At 41.9% G+C, this 23,973-nt stretch overlaps 1 protein-coding gene across 3 annotated transcripts in view; it reads right to left on the bottom strand.

Moving 5' to 3' along the window:
* The window catches only part of DOK5 (docking protein 5), a 44,872-nt gene extending 32,458 nt beyond the window's left edge, over positions 1-12,414 (bottom strand). For all 3 annotated transcript variants that reach the window (XM_014943865.1, XM_014943867.1, XM_014943866.1), the window contains exon 1: positions 12,234-12,414. In XM_014943865.1, coding sequence (XP_014799351.1) covers positions 12,234-12,299 — 66 coding nt within the window. In that variant the 5' untranslated portion in view covers positions 12,300-12,414. The remainder of the gene's footprint in view (positions 1-12,233) is intronic.
* Between the last annotated feature and the right edge of the window lie 11,559 nt (positions 12,415-23,973).

The following is a 23,973-nucleotide window of genomic DNA, read 5'->3' as shown; positions in this document are numbered from 1 at the left end:
GCATACAACCACTTGTAAGATTTGTATTTCAGAGTTAGACTTGTAAATTTAAGACTACACCTAATGAGAGTGGGGAAAAAAAAAGGGCAGACAGTGCACATGAATTAGGCCTTTATCTCAGTAAATTCTTCAGCAGTAAACTGCCAGCATCCAAGGCCAGACATGGGAGGAGCGCTTTACTTTCTCAATCTTCAGTGTATGACTTGAACAATTCAGCTGTACCTGTTGCCACTTGTCCACCTGTTAAATTCAGTTAATGATGCTTGCTATGTGCTGCTTGGAGAGCCAGGGATGACAAATGCCCTACAAGCCCGTAACTAACAGATGGGTATAACTGCACAGTTCTGGCCTGCTGTCATTCTTTGCCAGTCACCAATTAATTTAACTGCAAACTCCAGAAAGCATCACAGGTTTCCTGTAACAAATACATTACCACCCATCCCTACAGACAGCCTCCAGACACCTCAAGTCAGTCTCAAGGTTAGTCCATCATACTGTCCCAATACAAGGTAAACTCATCTTATTCCTTCCACATTTTTCTTTCCGTCCTGGCATCAAAGCTATCAGTCACAGGTCATTCTCCCAGCCCCTCTGGAGCTCAGATCACTTTTAAAACCAAAGTGAATCTGCATGAAAGAACAAATAATGCTACCAAGTGAGTCACCGCAAGCTGGACTTCACCAAAACACAGTGCTTTGTTAAGAGTGACAGGATTACAGCCCATTAAATCATAGTAACAAGCACTTCAGCATTGCCTTACAGGATTGCAGCAAATAATTGAAGTCCTCTGCCTAGACTGCTGTTCAGAGCTGCTGCAGGGAGAAGCCCATGGCAATCAAAGTGCATTCCCCTTTTCAAGCACTTTGCTGCATTGGCTTCAGAAGGATAACCCTCAGTCTACCCTGAATTACCGAAGGCACATGCACAAAAGGATCCAAGTCCTAGCAGAGAGCCCACAGCGCCTGTGGTCGGCAGATGGGACTCCATCCTGGGCATAAACCAATGGTCCTACATGCAAAAACTGCACTGCTCTCCAGAACTCTTAAAGCCAGCAACCAGATGAAATAGGTCACCAGTTTGTCCAATATTCTAAAAACAAAATTCAGTCAGTTTTCTAGTAAAGGTGCAACTGACACTGGGAGGAGGGTTTTCTCTGTTTATTGGCTTTTCTTTTTCCCCTTTGTTTCAGCTTGTGTTAAAGAAAAACAGATTAAAACGAGGGTTCCAGAGCCAATACTTCCCGGGTAGACTTCAACTTTCCACTGGCTCTTGCAGTTGCCCAGGCTAATCTATACACTAGTCCAAATGGACAAACCCAACTTCTATTATTTTTTGTGTCCCAGCTGTGTAGTACTAATTAAAGAAAGAGTTCAAGAGTTCATTCACATTTAGGTAGACTCCTCAAGAAAGTCTGAATGCTGCATAAAAAATGTCTATGAAAGCTTAGCAGAATACTGTCTTAATTTGCACTACTTCATTTAACAGAAAATAGCCACTTGTATTTTACCATAAGCACTATGCCAGGAGTACGCCACTCAATAGCATGCAGTTAATTCAGCACAATCAGCTCACATCCATCCTCACTGGTGTGGATATATTAGAGACGGCATTAAGAGGAATTTTCCCTTTGCCGACCACAGGGCACTGATAGCTCCCCAGATAAACATTAGACTTGGTAAGTAAAGGGACAACTTAATCTCCTACATTAATGTTACTGAGGAGAAATACCACTGATTTTACTGTATTGATATTTTGAATTGAAAGAAGTCACAGTATTTCCAGTAAAGTGGAAGAAAAGAACGCTATTCATTCCAATAGCCTGAACTTTCACTGGTTTCTCTGACAGCACTTGATGAAGTCAGACAAGAAGATAATAGGAACAGTCCATCAACTTCCATGGTATACCTAAAACTACAGAAACATCAAATTAAGATGTCAGTCTCAGGTGCAGATCTTACATCTGTTGCTTTCTTTCAAGTGTTTCCACAAATACTGCAAAATGTTAATTTATCACTGATCTAACTCCAGGGGCAATGCCCATATACACCAGCAGGAGAATCACCTTCGCACTGTGTAGTGAATCGATGATGAAAAGGCATCAAAATCACGAAAGACTGAATTTCACTGGTTTATAATTGGGTTTATAAACCAAATTTCACTAGTTTATAATTTTTCCTTCACTGTATTTACAATCATTGTTGGCATACTCTTTTGTATGCAGAACAGTTCATCTCCAGAAACTGCACAGACCTTTGCCTAACCCAGGAAAAGCAAATAGTGAAAACACAGAACTGGAACCCACAACTGGCAGAAGAACTGATCTAACTCCAGGGGCAATGCCCATATACACCAGCAGGAGAATCACCTTCGCACTGTGTAGTGAATCGATGATGAAAAGGCATCAAAATCACGAAAGACTGAATTTCACTGGTTTATAATTGGGTTTATAAACCAAATTTCACTAGTTTATAATTTTTCCTTCACTGTATTTACAATCATTGTTGGCATACTCTTTTGTATGCAGAACAGTTCATCTCCAGAAACTGCACAGACCTTTGCCTAACCCAGGAAAAGCAAATAGTGAAAACACAGAACTGGGACCCACAACTGGCAGAAGATGAGGGAAGCATTTAAGATAAAAACAGAAGAAAACCAGTGTTTTGATCAGGTCTGCATTAGACTTGTTAAAATGAAAACTCCATCTTTAGAACGAGACAGTAAATGGATAAGAACCACTTGTTTACTAGTTCACTCAGTTTACGAAAAGAGGCAAATGTGTATTTAGCATTTAAGATAAAAACAGAAAAAAAACGGTGTTTTGGCCAGGTTTGCATTAGACTTGTTAAAATGAAAACTCCATCTTTAGAACAAGACAGTAAATGGGTAAGAACCACTTGTTTACTAGTTCACTCAGTTTACAAAAAGAGGCAAATGTGTATTTTCATTGTTTTGCTTCACAAACTAAGCCCATCTTCCAAAGCAGAACATGGAAGGTAATTTACAAGAAAACATACACTGGAAAGCAAAAGAAAAGCTGTTCCTGCTCCTAACGAGGGTCACCATCAAAGTTTCATTGTTTTGCTTCACAAACTAAGCCCACCTTCCAAAGCAGAACGTGGAAGGTAATTTACGAGAAAACATAACGCTGGAAAGCACAAGAAAAGCTGTTCCTGCTCCTATCGAGGGCCACCATCAAAAAAGGAATTTCATACTCCAAATCATGATCTGCACAATCTCCCATCTTCTGACACTTGGAGAGAAACTGGACCAGTTCTTAGGCTTGGTTTTGAGGATTTTGGTGGGGTTTTTTAGGAACCAAATTAGGCACTCTTCTGCTTCTCTGCACACAATCCTGAAGATTGTATTTGCCTACTTTTAAGATACACAAACCTCCAGATTTCCCAGCTCAGTTTAGAATCATAGCTTGGGCTACAAGTGACATCCAAAACAAACTCAGATGCTGCCCCAAAATGAGACTCAGATAGGAAAAGTGGCATCCCTCAAAGCGGACTTGCTCATGGGCTGATAGACCCAATGCCAGCAGCAAGATGGATTAGGTCTTGAATGACATTTACTGGTGTTCCTCCCCTTATCAAGGATAAAAGCTCAAACTTTCTGAGCAATGTGCCAGATCCTATTCCTGCTGCCACTGACAAGTTCCAAGCAGTAAGAAACCTTAATATCCGAGACCATGTTCCAACAATTTATTTAACAGTTTCCTAAAAACATGAATATCCAATGGGCTTAACACCTTGCAGGTTGAAGTTGGTACACAAGAAATCTGTTCAGTTTGTCTCAATGCTTCTAGACTGAAAGGAGCTGTATAGGTGAACACAAGAGTTTTATTAATAAAGCTGCTTCAAGTGTAGATACAGGCAGACAACTTTTACTTACATCATTCTTGTTTCCAGTTTTCACAGCTCATACTCTAAAATCCCCCATATTAAGTTTCTGGCACGCTTATTGAAGCGCCAATCTCTTTAACCATATGGTTCTAGTCCTGCAGATTGCCTCTCCCCCATTTTACCTCTCCTCCCACAGGGTTTCACAGAAACGGTGCTATGCAAAACTTGTAAAAGTACATGTCATTTTAAACGTTCAACACCAATCTTCTCAATGAAGTTTCTACAGAAGCCAGTTTAATTAAAATCGGGTCCAGAAAACCCTGAAAGCTTCATCTCTTTTCAGCTTTTGACAATCAAAAATTTCCTCTGAAGTTAAAAAATAATAATGCTGAAGTGGACGAGTCCAAAACTTTACACAAAAGCTTCTCCAATCTTCTGAGCATGAAACAGAAGTTTTCCCATCTAGTCCTAAAACAAGTATGTGCAGTAAGTGTTAATGCTACACCTTCTGAGGAGCAGTCTACAGCACAAAATCGTTGTACTATCCCACTTAATCTAGCATATGGCCACTGTCCAGCAAGTAAATTCTCATGCAATACTCAAATACACAATAGATTAACATCCTCCTGATTTCAGGTGAATGTTTAATATAGCCAGTAAAGCATTAATCAAAGCAAGAAAAAGGCAGTCCAGAAACCTAAGAATGATTTTTTTTCATTGACTTTTTAATCCAGAAATATTTGAGTACTGCCCACATCACTCCACTTAAGCAAGCATGTCTTAGAAACTAGCAACTAGTTACACACTTGTGAAGAAGTCAGCTCCCTCCTCTGCCACAAACTGAAGACTAAACTACTACAAACTCTTACTAGGGGGCTGGCCAGGACAGCCCCAGTTCTGCACTGGGGCACCACTTACAGCACATTCCTTCACAATGATGCGATTACGAGGTTTTGGGCTTGTCAGACCCATCAAGCAAAGAAAATTGACACGCACAGATCTAGTTTCTGTCCTCAGCAAGGTTAACACTAAAGAGGGAACAAGTCTACTGCTGTAGTTCCAGCAGTCACATCTTTCAGAAGAGACCCTGTTACCATTACCTACTAATTTTTACTTCCCCGATGTCACTATGGTCAGGACTTTACTGAATTTGGCTAAGCTGGTTCAGATCAGCATTAAACAGTGTTTAGAACAATGGCACCCACACAAACTTTTTCTACTATATGTTAATATGATTCTCACACCAGTGAGATCAATGGTATCAACACAGCCTTTGGAAGCACAACTTCTGCTTTTTCTCCCTCCCACCACTCCAGAAGTCAGGTCCTGCTTCGCAGCCACATTTCCAGTGCCATTTAGCAGGTCACCCTGGTAATGAGATATCACGTAATGATGCCCATGTTGATTCAGAGAAGCACAAAAAAAATCAAATTATGCTGCATCCTCAGTAAGAGCGAGGACACTGAGGAGGAAAGGCTGAATCCCCTGACCCACACTGCCCCCAGCCAGGAAAAGTGCCCTGCAAAAGGAGCAGCTGGAAGTAAAAGGTCTAGGCTGAGCTTAGTTCATCTTTAGCTTCTCAAATAACCTTGTTGCTAGACGTATGGGGACAAGTTTCTCCATCTTTAACAAAGGTGGTGAAACCATGATTTAAAACTCCATTCTATACATTTGTTCCCAGAAGATCTGTCCCCATGGGAGGACAACAACAGAAACCCCCAAGGCAGGACTGCAGAAACACACCAGGTACTGGACAACCTGGTGCTTGCCACATCTGAAACCCTGGAGGACACTGGCTGATCTCTGTGTCCTTAGGAAACTCCCGTGAACAAACACAAACGGTATCAGAATTGCACTTTTGGGCTTCAGCTGCTAAAACCCCACTAACCCTCACATTGGGTGCTCAGATCTTTTCCTTGGATCGAGCCCAAATTTCTGTGGAGGACCCACTCTATTAGACAGATGAGGCTGATCATTCCTTGCATAACAAGGAGATGCCTCCAACAGATGGGGTTACAGACAACCCCAAGAGCAGGCTGTGCAGACTGCGGATTTAATTAGAAGTGTTGTTAAACAGATACGACTGCAAGAACAGTTCTGTGCCTCGCCTCGTAAGTGCAAAGTGGAAGATACCTCATGAGACAGGATTCTGCAGAAATCTGTTAGCAGCGTTTCCTTTGCCAGACAGAGGTACAAGAAACAGATTGCTAGGTAAAAAAAATTCCACTTTACCCCCTCTTCCTCCCCATGAGCTTTATTCTCTGACAAACAGATATAAAAGTCTCTGTAGAGACCTGCATTTTTCAGAACAGAAACTTACCTGTTAGCCCAGCTCCATTAAAGTCAGTGGATCCTCCCAAATGAGTGTTTTTAATAGCCTGTAATAATTTGATAGTAATACAGACTTATGGAGCAGCCTCCCAGACCTCCACATGCAGGAAATACCTCCATAAAATCATGGCAATAATAAAATAAATCAGGCCGTCTGTTAATAATGTCCAATTTTGAGAGTTCTGCACATTAGTTTTAGTGTCCAGATTGTTTTTCTGGGTTGTAAACATCCAATGTATCTAGTTAGCAACAATATATGTTCGAGAAAGATAAACACTTTCTAAGGCTTTTCTAACAAACAACAAATTGCCAGGACTATTTGTTTTAAGTACTTCTGTCATGCAGAAGCAGTAATCTATGTATATTAATTCAGCAGCATATGCTGGCCTCACTTTTAATTTTAATAACCTTGCCTTTTATAGAGGAAAAAACTTCATCCTCTTATAGAATGCAGATCACCTTAATTTCCATATGCAAATTTTTTCAGCATTTCCTGTTCTGCTTTTAGATACATATGATCATTAATGTTTTCTTGAATCTTTTGTGAAAACATGCATTTAAGCTTGGGAAGGCAACTTCTACATCTGTGAGCACCGAAGTTGTTTCACGGCTCAAATTCTTGCATCTTCACCATGAAATTAAGAGACAGACAACCTGAAGTAATATGTTACAAATAGCCAGGGAACAAAAATACTTTCATTGTTAAGGAGAAGTCTGCTAAAGGAGAAAGCATCACAACTGCTACACTTTCTTTGCTTTATAGTGAAATAAATAAGTAGGGAAACAACTGCGCATTCAATTTTTTAACCATAATTCATCCCATTTTTCAACCTGGATTTATATTAGATTATGGCATAGATATTTTATATTAAAAGTCTTCCAGAATAAAGACATTTTAAGCGTTTTACTAGCAAGACAGATAAAGAGCGTTTTGGCATCAAGAAATGTGTGACAGAGGGAAGGGTACACGAGAGCAGAAACTACTGTAGATGGCTCCACATCTTTTTTTTAAGCCCTAAAAATTTAAAAGATTCCATCTATCTTTGCTGTTGGATTTTTCCTGGCAGATTGTTCAGTAACAGAGTCTCCTCACATTGCCTCCACAGAGGATCCGCCTTGTACCACAGCAGGTCAAGCATCACAGAAGGAAGCTCACATTTTGATATACCTGTTATATTAATGAGTTTAAAAGTGATGCTATCTGAGAAACGGGGATACAACGGAAATACTTGCACACAAGCCAGATGCATTCATAGTCGACAAAGCTTGGGAGAAAGAGTGCAGTCATATTTGTATCATCTTCAAGTATGGGCAGAAAGGTGTTCTTCCCCTCCTGGACAGCAGCAACACAGAAGCCACCACAGCCAAGCCCTCTACCAGGAAGAGGATCCCTAGTTTCCAAGCAAGCCAGAGAGAACCTATTTGGAAACCAATGGTTTTTAGTCAATCAAGTATTGTGCAGAGCCAAACCATGCTCTGCAAGGCTTTACATAGCTGTGAATATGCACAACTCCTCAATAGAGACATCTCTGCTCGCCACCAGCACATCTCAGCTGGTTCTTTGAGGCACTTCTGTTTGATCAGCACTATTTTGCGTTCAGCTGCAGACAGCTCAAGGCAGTTGCTGTTCATCGAAGAGATTGTTTCCCTCTGACACTAACAGTACTTCATCACTAAATGCAACAGGACACTCCAAATGTGTTACTGGCATACCAGAAACCAGGGGCTGACAGCTAACCCCATGGCATCTTGCTCCAGCAGTCTCCCATACATCAAGAGGCAAGGACAGGCCAGATGTCTGCAAACTCCGCAGGGTTTTGCGAGGAGAACAGTATGATCTTCAAAGCCCTGCACAGGAGGGCAACCAGCACCCTCCTGGTGCCACACCATCAGCACTCCCAACACTGCTGCCTGTGCCCCGAGGAACAAGCTTCAGGAGCATCACCCACCTTCACTTTGAGCCTCCAGCACCTACTTCTGCCTACACCTTGACAGTGGCAGTAGAGGGTATCCTTAGGGCAGCTTCCGTGCTGCATAATCCTTGCTCAAATTGAAACGTGCCTTCCAGCAAACCTGAGTTCAGGTGTGGATGCAGGAAGGGTAAGGTAAAGCTTGACAACAGGAAGTTCAATCAAAGCATTAAACTGCAACCAACACAAAGCACTGGGAGCCTCCCAGTCCATGAGGAGAGCTGGGCTGGCTGCACCTCAAAGAAAAATATCAAGTGTCTCTTGCCTTTTATAGCTCTTCAAGCTCACCAAAGGCCCTCTCTTTCAAAGATTTGTTCCCATTTTGATTTTTAATTGTTATTTGAACATTCAGTTGAGACATCCCAACCTACAATGATGGTCCAAGTGTGTTCACAAGTAGCGCCCATCCATCCATCCTTCAAATGAAAACACAAGAAATGGCCTTCCCATTAAGGAGAAGAAATACCCCATAATATATTCCCCTTCAGAAAGGTCACATCTGTATCACAGAACGAGACATTATTTGAAAATCATGACGACAAAAAACCCTTTTTTGGTACAGAGATCATAAAATGACGCCCTGTTTCATATATAGCTATAAAGCACTTAATGAGATGACAGGTGACTGCAAGCAAGAGCACCCAGCACAACAGAGCATCTTCTTTCCCAAACAGAGGTCCAGTGGTCACTAACGGTCACTGATGGAAGTGCTGCTCACAGAGCAAAGCTGGGTTGTTTTGTTTTAAGGAACTCTGGAAGGTGGTGCTTTTACACTGTCAGCAGTTTTCCAAGCACACAACCTCCTCAGTGTCACTGCTAATGACATAACAGAGGGAGACCATTAGCGGAGGGAATTATTTTTCTCCCTATAAGGATAGAAAGAATCAGGAAGAGTGCGCTTTCTCCTGAATATATTTGGCTCTGCAGAAGACACATGTGATACAAATGTTGCTATGGAAACTATTCTATTAAATAATATTAAATTAAATTTACATATTTAAAGTGCACAAAAACAGTCTAGGTACAAAACTAATTAACCTAAATTCAATCTTGAGATTACAAAGTAGGGCCCATTAGAATTATCATTTTTCTTCTAAAAGAGGTTTGGTTTTGAACAACCCGCTTTTCTGCACCCCTTTCTTTCCAAATCTGCACCCCAGTTATTCAGAAAAGTAATTTCTTGAGATAATTTGTACATACAAGCTCAGCTCCCAGTTCCCTTGGTGATGGAATTACCATAGCATTACAGAGAAAAACCCAGGAGCTGAATTCAGTCTGAAAAGACAATGCTCTGATTACAGCTGTGCCACCATAATATTGGAACATATTTTAATAACTCCCACTTACATCTCACCCCACACACAGTATTGAAATCCTTCTCAATCAAACAGGAGTCCTACACAGCGCTGGAGTAGGCTTGTCCTTCCTAATGTTTTCAGGGTATGGGAAAGTTCTTCAAAACTTAGTATTTTAAGGTCTAAAGTATTTTTTCCCTTTCCAGCTCTTTGGTGGCCAACAGCTCTGCCCAACACAGCTACCAGAAAACAAGCTGTTTGCATCATTCCTTCCCCGCTGAAGAAGCCAAGCTCCCATTAGCCACTGAGTAAACCTGAATTAAAGCTCTTGCTAAAGCCAGGTGGCAGCCCCAGGTGCTCAGCCAGCATCAGCACCAGCCTGAACATCATACACATCCACACCTGCAGCAGGGGGGAGAACACACAGAGGAGAGAAAACACATTTTAGCTGGGGCTGTCTACTGAGAAGGGGTTCCATTGCTGCTGGAAGCAACAAAAGCTTATCCTGCATTTTAAAACTTGGACTAATAATAATTACCCACTTCTACTTGAGTGTTGTAAATCAGGGCAACAGGCTTTTAAGCAGCTTATAGAAAGTGCAAGTAACAGAAGAAATCTGCAGCCATGTTTCAACTGTCTGTTCTTAAGTAGTGGGCCGATACTCTAAAGTGAAAACTACAAGGACAGGAAAGGATTACTGCTGATGAAACTACTTATTTCCAAACAAACAAAGCAGCAACATTCGAATAGGTCACCTCTCTCTCCGTCACCAGATCTGAAGCAGTGACAGATCACAGCAGCTCATAGCTTCCATCCAAGAGCTCTCCACAGCACTGGAAAGCCATCAGGACAGCACACCCAGAGCCAAGGGCAGCTTCGGGCACCAAACTCAGACTCTCCATTTTAACAAACCTATGGCCAAGGGAACTCTCTGGGACTTTGCTTGGACTTCTTCACAAAAGCACTTTCCACCACCCTTTTCACGCTTTCCAGCCATTGATAATGATACAAACCTTTGACATTAGAAGGAATGAGATCAAAGGAAGAAATGTCTTTTCAAATAAAACATTTAATATTTGTTCCATTTCCATGGCCTCAGTGTCATTCCCTCTATTTCTCCCTCTATTTTTGCATTCAGCTGTCAAAAGCACTTCTACTGAGAGTGCACTGAACACTTCCTCACCACCACACCCTCAAAGTGGTTTGGAGAGCCTTAATAAAGGAAAAGCACAGGCATTAACAGAATTTACACTTATCTCAAAGTTAAACGTGTCTTATTCACATGCCCATTGAACTTCATTGTTACAGTATGGAAAGATGTGTCAAGGTGGTGCGTTTTTATCCTACTCTTCATTTATGCTGGAGCAAACTGAATACTAACATACATTCAGTAATGAAAGGAGAGTTACAATACACTAATTTTGCCAAATTTACTACAAGTTCTCTCATAATGACGTTATCTCCATCTGTCACAGAATCATGCTGTTCTTAAAGAAAAACAGCCTGCTGGAATACTTTAAAATGCTTTCCAGTTTCCAAACAAGTCAGGGAGATGCAAGTTACCAAAACTGTAGAGAAGCCATTGAATACAGGTACAGCAAGAGAATGAAACTATAATTGTAATGAGCTTTCAGATGACCCCACATAATAAATCTTGATGCAAAACTCATGCTATGAACAATTCAGAACTGCCAACCCACCGGTTCTCAGTAAAGACAAGAAATTAGTCGTGTTCCTGCCCTGAGAGGCAGATACATCAATTAAAGCATTTTACAAACACAAAGCCTCCCTCCAGTTTGCTTCCCCTTAAGCCACGCTGGCTCACTAAGGGAGATGGGAGGTGTGGAGCTGACAAGTCCCATACGCTGGAGCAGCTCTGGGGGCCTGCTCAGGGCAGCAGCACCCCCTGAACTGTAGGCACAGACCACACTTGAGGAGAGCATATACCAGACTAGGTACCGTGGGGAACTGACCCACCACTGTAACCCATCTAGTACCTACAACAGAAACTAGGCACATACCGTGGCAGTAAAAGAACAGACTTAAAATAAGTTTAAAATTAAATAAGGAGCCAAAGGGGGCTTTCTGGATTTTCATTTTGTGCAACTCAAATGCACAAATGAACTTAAAAGCCCTGAAGACACCACAAGGCGTTCACCTGTCCCACTCAGGACCTTCAAGCCCTGATTTACAGCAGCCCCCTCCCAGGAACCCCAGGACTTGAGCCGCTCCGGAGCGCTCCCAGCCCTCAGCCCTGCCCCGGGTCCCCCCGCACCCCCAGCCCCGAGGGCACTAACACCCCCAGCCCCTGCCGTCCTCCCGGCCACCCCCTTCCCCGCCGGGGCTCGGAGCCCCCCGTAGCTGTCGTCCAGCTCCGGCCCAAACTTGGCGGCGGCTGCCCCGGCTCCGGGCGCTCCGGATGAAGGGCAGAGCCGGGAGGTGGGGGCAGCACAGCCTTCCCGGCAGGGAGCATCCCCACCTCCCAGTGGGAGAGAGAAAAAAAATAATATATATATATGCTAAAAAAAAAAAAAAATATATATATACACACACACACGCACATATATAATGCTTATATATATATGCATATGTGCACATTTAAGTGCCTTTATTGTTTTCCCCCTTCCCCCAATTTTTTCCTTTCGCGTCTCCCCTGCGGAGACACCCGCTGAGCTCAGTTTGCAAAAAGAGGGAGGACAAAGGAAAGGAAGAGGAAAAAAAAAAAAAAAGGGAAAAAAAAAAATCCCGAAGGCAGGTGGGCTCGGGGAGCCCGGGCGGGGACCAGCACTCACCCCCAGCCGCCGGCTCCGGATGCGCACGTAGCCCTGCTTCACGATGTCGTTGAAATTGGAGGCCATCCTTCTTCTTCTCCCGGGAAAGTTGGAGGCGGCCGGCGCCGCTCAGCCAGCCCGCATGGCGCTCAGCAGCCTCCGCAGCCGCGCCCCGCTCCGCACCGCCCCGCGGATGCTCCCCGGCCCCGCGGCGGGCCGGGCCGTGGGACGGGCCGCCGGCAGCGCCCGCCCTCCCGCACCCCCGCACCGCCCGGGGGAGCCTCTCCTGCCCGTTCCCCCTCCTTCCCCCCCGCGTCCTCCCGCGGGGCTGCCGCTCCTCGCTCCACAAAGTCAGTTTTGAGGAGCCAAAGGCTGAGGGGTCCCCCCGGTCCCCACCATCAGCGGCTCTTCGGGGAGCCCTCTGGACCAAGGGTTGTCCTCCAGGTGCAGGTGGGCCAGCTGGGAACCATCAGTCCCTCCCCAACCTGCTGAGGCCACGGGGCTCTGAGCTGTGGTTTTCCCCAGGAAAAGTGGGTTTCCCAGAAAGTCTTTATGATGCCGGAAAGAGATGATCAGAGGGATGGAGCACCTCTCCTATGGAGACAGGCTGAGGGAGCTGGGATTGTTCAGCCTGGAGAAGAGAAGGCTCCGGGGAGACCTTATAGCGGCCTTTCAATATCTGAAGGGTGCCTATAGAAGAGCTGGGGAGGGACTCTTTGCCAGGAAGGGTAATGATAGGACAAGGGGAAACGGTTTTAAATTGCAAGAAAAAAGATTCAGATTAGATATCAGAAAGAAATTTTTTACTATGAGGGTGGTGAGGCACTGGAACAGGTTGCCCAGGGAGGTTGTGGATGCCCCATCCCTGGAAGTGTTCAAGGCCAGGCTGGATGGGGCTTTGAGCAACCTGCTCTAGTGAGAGGTGTCCCTGCCCAGGGCAGGGGGTTGGAACTGGATGATCTTTGAGGTCCCTTCCAACCCAAACCATTCTGTGATTCTCTGATTCTAAAGCCTGCCAAGTGGCGCAGCTCCAGAGTCTCCTCCTGAAGGCCGGTAACCTGAGCTGCTGTCCTACCCTGCACTTCGTGGGGTGGAAATGTCACACCAGCACATGCTGCGGGTTGGAGGCAACGTGCGGTTGCCGTAAGGAAAGACTCTGCCTGGCACCGGGCCCCGGGGTTGCCTTCTGCGTCCCCGGAGTTCTCCTTTTCCAAGAACGTGCAAATATTGCCAAGAACGCATCGAGCCCAGGAGAGGGGCTCCAGTGGCTCCCCAGGGGTTACCTGTTAGTGGTACACTATAAATACTATGTCCTGGAAAGAGGGACCGCTCATCTCTTCATAACTTCTTTTAATAGCACTACAAATATAGGCAGTCTGAGGAGGAGGTCAGCCAGATAGATGACTTTGAGAATTATTGTGCCACAGTAATTACAAACGGGGTAGCAAGGAGGAAGGCAGAGCAGAGACAGGGCCCCTTGCAGCTCTATCTGCAGGGTGACGTGGAAGTGATGCCCACTTTTATTTTAGTTGGCCAATGACTACAAAACTCACCTGCGACGAAACTGGCCCCTTTCTGGTTTAAATATGTCGCTCCTTCGTTTTAGGAGCAGCCAGAAATGATGGTTGCTGCTCTGCTGTGGTAACAGCGTGGTGCTTTCAGTTCTTGCTTGAAGAGGTGATTATGCTTCGCAAGGCTTTACGAAATATTAATTGATGGAGTGGATTACAGAGATAGAGTGTAAGACTCTCTAGCTGAAGGGCTAATTCACTTAGGATGAAGGAGACAAGTCTGCAGTCCTTGCCTCAGTCTATTTTATTACTTTACACTTCCCTCTCCTTTTCACTGTGCTATTTTACAGAATGCATAGAACAGAACAGCTAGAAACAACAAAAACTTCCATACCCGTGTATACCAAAATACGCCAGAAATGAGAAGAATATTCTGAGACAAGTCCTTCCACTCGGATAATATGACCCTAAAACAAAAGAGAAGTTGCACATTACAAAGCATGAGTTCCTCACTGCAAAATTGCCAAGTAATGTATTTTTGCTAAATATATTGTACCGACCCAAGAACCCATTAATACCAGCTCCATAGTACCATTTGTCAGATTTCACTGCCACTCAAGAGCTGGAAAAGTTAAGGCATCCAGCCTGAGTCATCTTCTACAGAAGTGTGCATTCAGCACGGAAACACATTTCACAATCTCAAGCACCATAAAAATGCTAATGCTGGAAGCATCACGTATATTCTAAACCCAGGAAAAAACCCAACAACATCAACAAAAAAAAAATCCCCAAACAAACCACAAACCAGAGAGCGCTTATTTTGGTTTCAAAGACATTTGTAGCAGGAAACAAATTACAGAGCCACTTTAGATGTCTTTTCAACAAGTTTAGACGTTTCTTCTAATCCCTTCCAGTACCTGTAAACACATAGCGCTGATTTCATTAGCCACTAGTATATTCTTGCAGGTAAACACATTCCTAAGAGCTTTGCTAAGTAAAGGTGGATTTAAGCCTGTGCTTATTCTTTGATGAATTAGGATATTAGTGTCCACTTACGTTTTTACTTTGAACAACATAAATCCCTTACACATGCTACGGTTCAAAGAGAAAATGCATTTTAATTCCCATGTGTGCAATATGTTCCAAGAATGTGCCAGAAAATCTCATTGTTCAGGTTTTCAACCCAATACTATCATTAGAAAAAAAAACACCTTGTTTACCAGGTTTTCAATACCGATGCAAATGTGCGCTCTCATTGTTTTGACAGGAGTCCTCCTTTCATTTCCCCAGGGGTCTATTGACCATTTGCACTCCCCATAAGGAAATGCTGCACATGTTTATCTATATCCAAAACTGTATAAAACCTTTTTAATAAGCTTTCATTGAAATGCAAATTCTTTTCCCTTTAATGACAATGGTTTTGCTATTATTTCTTACGAAGATAAGAGTCAAGGGTCACTTTGAAGTACTAGCCTGCTGTTAATAATTTAAGTGGATTATTGTTATATTCTAATCTCATAATAACTATCATTGTATTGCCCTACAATGAGCTCGTTTGCTTTTAGGGCTCTGGAAACAGAAATCACTGTTATGCCTTATAACTGAAAATGAAAGTATCAGGTTTTTTTTCAAAATGCCATACTGACATTTTAAAAACAAGTTACATTCACCTTATTATATTTGTTGCATGTCATCCCCTATGTTCATGATAGTATTTCATCACAGTCTAAAGGCAAAATTTGACAAACATCTCCAGGACTTACCAAGTTAAAGCATGAAAAAGCCGCAGAGGCCATTTTAAGGAAGCACTATTTCCTGTGGAAGCTCTTTCCTTGAACAGATGGAGCTGGTACTAGTCAAGCATTTCCTAACAAAAAAAGTTTCTCGTTTGATCACCCTGCAATGATTTTCTGGAAATGTATAACATGCATCAATATTTTGTTATGAAAAGCTCCCATAACATTTTGTTTTCATAAGGTCAAGATGACAACATTTTTTCACTATTGTTTTGATTTTGCAGAGTAGTTCAGAAATGATAACGTCACAATGAAGTGTTCTGACCTTATCAAGTACTTTGAGGTTACTGGAATGCAGTATTTCAAACACAGTATCTCCAGGGAAAGCTTTTTGGCATTCCTATGTCTAATTTTGTTTAGGTGTGAGATAAATTTTTGACATTTCATTCTGATTTTTGCAATGGAAATTCTGAATTTGGACTCTGTTTAGCTGCAAGGAAATGCAACAGATAATGAGCAAAAAATAAGAGAATGTCATTCTTTATTAAAAAGTGTGTGTGTGGGGGGGTGTCCCTATGCTATTGTAAACCTTGAAATCCCTTATTCTCCTTTTTGCAAAGCCAAACTTGCAGTACTGTCTTGGATCATTAGGCCAGCCATATTTAATTTTGGAAAAAGAAAGAGAGAAGCTTATTTTTAATTTACTTCTTTCACAATGCAGGGATTTGATTAGTTTTGCCTTGTAATTGTGGCTTGTTCTACCTCTGGTGCTAATGGAAAACCATACGCTGGTATAAAGCTGCTCAGAAATTCTCTTCCTTCACCATTTACATAGCAGTGTGCTAATTGATTTTGATTGAATGAATTCTGCGGAAATGAAGATTTCTCAGATGCCTTTCTCTGCTGTTACATCATCTTCTGTGTGTGTTTCTAACAACGCCAGTGAGGCTGCCTGTGAAACGGCCACACTGCCCGGCGTCAGGCCGAGGAGTAGTGTGCTGGGTCACAGGATTTAGGAAACCTTCACAAAATCTGGGCCAGCCTTTAGAGGTAGGTTACCTGGTGAAATGAGGGCAGGACCCGTGCTTAAAACATCCTCATTTGCTCCAGGGATTTTTGAATACATTAGGTATAAAATTGCATTAGTGCAACGCACACATAACTTATTGGCAGAATTACTATGCAGGTGTCAGTCAGTGCCAAGACATGCAAATTCATGAGACTGAACAGTTAACTTAAAAAAAATCCCTACCCTAACAGAATGTAAGTATATAGCTACTTGCACAGTAAGCAGGAAAGTGCCTGCCAGCATCAGCCACTGATAATCAATATTTAATGAAAATAAATAATCTATTAACCAGGCTAACATGTCATTTTGCACAGTAATATTGCAGTACCAGGCACTGGAATTACCTTGCCTCTGCACAATTCATTCAAATAATTTTGCTTCATGCAGACCAAGGTGGTGAGAGGCAGAGAAGATACTGGGGGAAGGGGGAAGCAGCAAATGAAATGCTTCCTTTCACTGGAAACCCTGGTTCTGATTGTAATATTTTGTCCCTAACAAAATTACTGTCAACGCAGTGAATGTTAAGATAGAAATAAATATATGCTGACTAAATCTGCAAGCAATGTGAATCCAGGGTAACATTAGCTATTGAAGAGCCCAACATTCATTTTGCTTGCTTTGTATTTCTGTGACGGTTACAAGCATTTAAGCAACTTTTTCATCCTCGCTCTCCTGAAGACATACATCAAGGGACCTTCCTGAATCCACGGAACACACTGGAAGGATTAAGCGGGACCGAGCGGCGGGTCACAGGGTCACCATCCATCCTCCCTTTTCCTATAGGTAATTTATCAGAGTCTGCAGTGTATCAAAGCGCGGCTCTGGGACCGGTAGGTTGCTCTGATCTTTGGCTCAGGCAGAGCTGGAGTGACAGAGTCTGTGCAATTGCAGTTCCTCTGTCTGACTGTCTGATATTTCCCGTCTGAGCCAGCACAAGAACATTAATCTCAGAGTAGGGCCCAAAATCTGCGACTGTCTGTCTGGAGCCATGAGTAGGCAATGCAGCAGCGCCAAAGACTCAGACCCCAGCAAGAGCTGAACTCAGATTTACACCACGTGCACAGGAAAGGCTCGTTCACATTTGTCGGGGTGTTTGGAGTTCGCTGTGTTGCTGGTGTAGGTGGATTTCACTGCACGACGTACACGGTTGTCACTAGGGCTGGACTAACTACACCCCACAGCACATTGAATAATTCCTCCAAGAGATCTTTCAAAACAAGACCTACCACCACTGATGGTAAAGTCAGTATCTTCTGGGATAAGGCAGTGCTTTCCAAGCCAGTGAAGACACGCCTGCTAAAAGGTAGCTGAAGGCTCCAACTGCCAACATCAAGCTGAGATTTAGCAGGAAAGGTATAGAAATCATATCATAAATGGACCTTTTGCCTATTGTATGCTCAGAAACAACCTTGACTGGGAAAGTACAATGGTACCCAGGGAAACAAGCCAGGGCCTACATTTAATGGTAACTGCAATTTTTAAGAAGGACATTCTGTAGGAACCTAAACCTTGTCTCTGGTAACCTTGTCTAGGAAGAGGGTTTGGGGTTACTACTAGCACTCAGGCTGCAGTATGCCTCATCAGTGCTGTAACAGGATGCTGTTTGGTATTATAGTGTATTTAAATAAATAATTTACTATTATCACATTGCAAGAAAGGCATCAGCTAAGTTTCATTTGAAATACAAATGTTAAGGGTTTCACTTGAAAGCACAAATAGAAGCTCCTTTACATTACATCACTATTTTAAATGAGTTATTTCTAAATTAGATTTCAGTGCCTAATACTTATAGATATAATGTTCAAGATTTATAAATATTCCAATACTAATTGATTCCAGCAAAATTTATTTCTGTTGTTTTGCTCTAAATACTCATTACGGAGCCAACGCCAAACTGATTTGATGTCTGTGTTAACAATATGTCTACAAGACAAATTCTTGTCTTGACTCAGGGCATATTTAAGCATTTATTGCTGCATGTCTACTGAAAATTTACGCCTAGAAGTTTTTTTGATCTTTTTTGTTGCTGTTCAATGAGTTAGAAAAAAGTATATATTCTAATTATAGTACTTGCAGATGGCATTTGGAAAAGATATCCAATAGTGTCAGTTTACAATGTGGAGTTTGATATTATGTGTTGCCTTATGCAATCAGTAGATTTAGGGGCTGGTTTCTAACATTTCATTGTGCAGTTGGGAGGTTTAAATTTGCGTGAGCATTTACCAGAACTGGGCACCTGAATAAACTGAATGAACACGAAAACAAACACCATTCCCCATCGCAGCACCACTTCCAGGTAGGAAAAGCCAAAGCTCTCCCAAAACCCTGCACCCTGGAGCTATTAAACGGGGAAGGCGTGAAGGGTGGGTTTTGTCCTCCCTATCATTTTCCCAACATATCAATCCCTTTGCACGGAGGTGGTGCAAGAAGAGTTGGGCTTTGTAATGCACTAAAAGGCAAGTTATTTCCCTTTAGAAGCAAGACACATTACTAGGAAAGAATGATGACTGAATCACACGAAAGTCTCAGAAAAGATAGCAACAAAAAAGATGTACTTTCTGACTGTCCTTAACTAGAGCTGAGACAAAAGATTGCATCAATCACCCTCCTGCACACACAGTTGGAAACATTCAGTTCACATGTGAAAACCTGCATGCCACTTTTTTGAAAAGGCAGCCCAAATTTACAGATGTTCTTTGCTAACTTTGAAGGTGGAAATTCAAAACAGGCATTATAAAACAAAGACTAACGCAAGTAAGACAGATACCAGGACAGTACGTCATTCTTTTTACGGCACACAAACAAATCAGGAATTTGTATTTCAGTATTGAAATAAAAACATTAGGAACACTTTCAGAGGTAAAAAGCAAATGACAGGCCCTCTGTTCAAGAAGTGATCAGAGCTATTTTCATGACTCCAGAACACCACATATCAAATGGCTTTGTGTAGAATATAGATTTTTAAACTTCTGCTAACTGCCCAGCAACTGCAGGTGCCTTAAACTGAGTCACTTGTGACTTTGTGAGACACCATTCGTTAATTGCATTTGCACTGGTGATGAAGTTAAAGTCTTACTGAAGATTTAAGGGGATTTTTCTGGGTTCAGCCACAGTCCTTCCTGGTCTCTTGCTAAACTGCACCAGCAATTTTGGTATACAATTGGGAAAGGATTCTCAAAGGCCAAATGATTTCTCAGATTTCCCAGGGTCTTGGTCAGAAATAGCACAAGAATTTATACCACGTGCTTACACATCCTGAGGGCTGTAAATATTGCTGCTGCTCAGTATTTTGAGGAGCAGATTCCAGCACAGGCATCGATTGTCTAAAACAGGAAAAGTTTGCCAAAGGGTTAATTTCAATTTCATGTCAGGTCACTCAAAAGAAACTAGAAAAGTCAGGGTTCTTGACTGCAGAATGTATCTAAAGGTACTAAAACTATTTGTTTACTGTTTCCCAAAGTTTAACAAGTTTTCTAACAAAGCTGCCATAAATTGAACATCTGGCTGTATTGGGTGGAATTTACAGACCTTTCTCATGCAGCTACTTCCCTGAGGAACTGAGAAGAATGACTTAACGCCCAATTATCCTTGATTTTCATGCAATTTACACAGAAAATATTGTAAATTGCATCTCTCATGTAAATTATTTCAAATGAGTATTCATTAACACAGGTGACTTTGCTTGCCAAGGCTCAGCTGGCTCTGGGGACTCATCAGTTGTCCTAAATGGTGGATATACACACTGATTAGCAGGAACACAGAGGAGGAGAAAAGCACGGGCATAAATATACAAAGAGCACTCATTCATAAACAAAACCAACAAAGACAACTTGAGAAACATGCACTGCCCAACATTAACAAGTCCTGTCAGCAGCGCCTGTTTCCTTACTGATATTTGAATGTTAGATTAATTCAAATTTAACTTTGTCATTATTTGTGGCCAGACTCATTTATCTCACTTCATTTTAACAATCTTTCAATAAGTAGTTTACAACACATTAAAAATCTTAAATGGATATTAATAATATGTGCATTTGGGTGGTAAAAAGACTAAGCTAAAAGGGTCTAAGTCACTAGATCCTGCAGTGCTGAAGAGTTACTAAAACACTGCACAACCTGAGTACTCTATAACCCTCAACAAACCATTTGTTGAAACTTCCATCATTGTATTAAAACTTTATAATATCTTTACATAGAGAAGTCTTTGTCTTCTGTGCACTTTGCACCATTTTTTTCAGTTTTCATCATTTTTTGACATACATACAAATCCAAACCACAATTAATTTTCTTTTAAATAGATTATACTGATTTTTCCTTTGAAAGATGAATTGATGTGAATTGCTGTACAGCCTGGGTAGTTGGGGTGCGTGCAGTTCTCTGCTGCTTTGTGCCTCAGCCAACGATCAACCGTCCTGATAATTATCTACTTGGCTTTGCATTGATCTTTCTCCATACATTTTAGTAAACAACAGGAAATTGGATAGAAGGATTCCATGTACAATTTATGAACCAACTAAACTTGCCATCTGTCTTAAAGCATTGAAATTCAAATTGTGGTCATTCGGGGTGAGTCCTTATGAATTTATACACTCAAGCTCAAAGATGCTTCTCTTTCAAAACAAACTATGGCCTAAAGAATGGAGGGGAAAGTCATTTTAAAATTGTAACTAATCTTGCTGTAACAACATTACCTGTCCCTTTTGATTGCCAGAGCTCGAAGCAGGAGTGAAAAACTGGCAGTATACTCTGCTCCTGGCACTATTGCAGAACTTCTGGGCACCGCTTTCATGCTTCAGAAATCACTTGTGTGCATTGGGCTTTTCAGAAGAGATTAAGGAAGCCCAACTCTTAATAAATTTTCAGTGGGGTTTGGATGCCTACCTCTGGTTCCTCTGAGAGCCTCTTTATTACATTTTGAAGGAAGCTTTTGCAATGTACAGGAGGAGCATTCAGAATTTCCCCACCCCACTATGGACTTGGGAGGTTCAGGCAGCGCCATAAAGTGCAATCAACAGGGCAAGGAGCAAACCTGCTCCAGAGATGTCTACGTCTCTGGGGCTCCTGGCAGTGGAGTAGCACAAGCCTGACCAGGAAGCTTAGTTGTCCTTAAAGTAGGTGCCACTGTCCTCTTGTTCTTTTGCTGCTTCTGCTGGGGACCCTGGCCTTCGCCTGGGTGAGATGTGGGGAAGGATTCATTTCTCTCCTGCAAATCCCTTCTTGATAATTTTTGTCCATGAGCACTAAAATGCTACAGCCCTGACTCATCAACAGCCTTAACTGTGAACATAATTTAAAGCAATTCCATAGTGACGTTATAAATTAATGGTCTTACTCATGTAATAATGTTTGCTGTGTGCTCAGGCGATGGCTGTTCCAGGGCCTCGTTCCTTGAATGACGGATGAGTAATTCTAAGGCCTCTGCTTCACTCTCTATCAGTAACAGTAGTTTTGAGTTTTTTTCTGGAGAAACTGGTGTCTCCTCATTGTAACTTTATTATGAACTTTTGCTTGGAGTCTTAGTAAATCTAAACTGGCAGAATTTCATTGCCTTCAGCTGCATGATACCAGTTTGCACTAATGGACACGTTGGTCTTTCTCTTTTCTCTTGGGAGGTTTGTGTGTGGTCTCCATCCTGACACATGCTGCAAACTTAAGATGTCAAGTAATTGTCTACAATTAACCTTTAACTGCAGGATTGCACATAAGATCTAAAACTTTAATACAGAAGGTGGGGGCACTAATAGAGGCTGCCAGGGCAATTCAGTTGGCCATCAACCTATTTTTTGCCAGCTTCCTTGTAGAGCAATCGCTTCGATCTGGATAGGGGTCACCATCTAAGACATTTTTCTGGCAGCTTGTTCCTTCTTTTCTTAACGTCCTGCTGCTACACTTAGGGCCAATAATGCATTTGTCACTTGATGAAAATACAGGCTCTTTATCTCATGCAAGGTGTGGATCTACTAGTGGCTGGTGGGAGCTCCTGGGGGCAGTTTGTGTCCCCCATGGCACGACTGGGCTGCCACGAGGGGATCGAAAAACTACTTGGTTAATTGAAAAGTCTGCCTGGTAAGATTGATAAATCGGTAAGACTGATGAGCTTTATTGAAAGCAAACTCTAATTCCCAGCTGTGGTTCAGTTTGGGATAGCAAAAGTAATGCTTATATTTAGTCATGGAAATAAATAATGCATGAGTGTTACCATGGCATTTTAGCAGCATTTGGGTCTGAAACAGGCGTTGCTGTCATCCCTTCTCAGTCTGTTCAAGCCTTATACTTTGTGACAGTTCATTGCCTTAACATTAAACTTTAACCAAATGTTATTTCCTTTTATGAAAATCAGCGGTTTCTATTAGACTTGCTTGGGGTAGATTTGCTAAAAAGCATTTATGTGTAATATTTAGTGTCACTCCTGAAAGATACTCATCACATTTTCTTCTTTGTTTCAAACTAGAGAAGGAATGTTTGCCAATAAAACAAAATGTATAATTGCGAATCGAATTGCACATATTGTCTTTATGAATGTGCTTGCCAATTGGTTATTTTCATGAGCAAAACACATACCTACAATTACTAGTCTTAAAGGTTCAGTTGTGAGATTTCTAGCTTTAAAAGTGTAAGCAATTGGTGATTTTGTTGAAGAGAATTCTTCAGTGGCTTTTCCCCATGAGCTTTTTTTCTGCATGTATCCATCTTAAATTAAGGAACTTGACTACACTATATTGTTAACAGTTCCTTGAAAACACTGATAGAATAAAACATATATCTAGTATATCTAGAGGAATCTGTAAATCCATTTTAGACATGTTCAGGTATTGTTGCCACATCTCAAGACTGGATTGCAAATGTGAAAATTTGAAGGTTTTTAAAGCCCGAGGCTCTTGTTTAATATCACTACTAATTTTTTTTTATTTTGTAAATTACATTTCCAGGCATTTTAATTTCAGAGTAATAACATAACCCTGAATAACAAGCTTGGTTTGAACCATCTTTTAGTTACTGTAGTCAGAATATGTATGACTGAAGTTTTGATTTAGGTTTTCACACATTTCTGCACATTTCTTAATGGATATCTCTGCCCAGATAACCACAATAATCTCAGAAAACATATTGCAACTGATTCACTGTAATTTCTGGGCATTTTTTGCATGTACCTTGATTTCTAGAAGAAAGGCAGAAAATTTATGATATATATTTATGTTGATTTCACTTACTGACCCTTTTAAGGGACTTTCAGTTAATGCTACCAACTAAGCAGAATGAAAAACTGATTTAGTGTGTCCTTAGTAACATTGAATTTTAGTAGAAGCACTATGGGCAACAATAAAATAGTCTCATATATAAAACACTGTGGACTTCTTGGTCTAAAATTCCTGAACTAATCCAAAAGGAAGATTATCCTTTCATTCAACAAGTTGCAGTGGAGAAGATAAGCAATCATGCAAGAA

Source organism: Calidris pugnax, unplaced genomic scaffold (genome assembly GCF_001431845.1).
Source record: "Calidris pugnax isolate Ruff unplaced genomic scaffold, ASM143184v1 scaffold118, whole genome shotgun sequence".
Classification (NCBI taxonomy): domain Eukaryota; kingdom Metazoa; phylum Chordata; class Aves; order Charadriiformes; family Scolopacidae; genus Calidris; species Calidris pugnax.
This window is presented reverse-complemented; position numbering and strand designations above follow the sequence as displayed.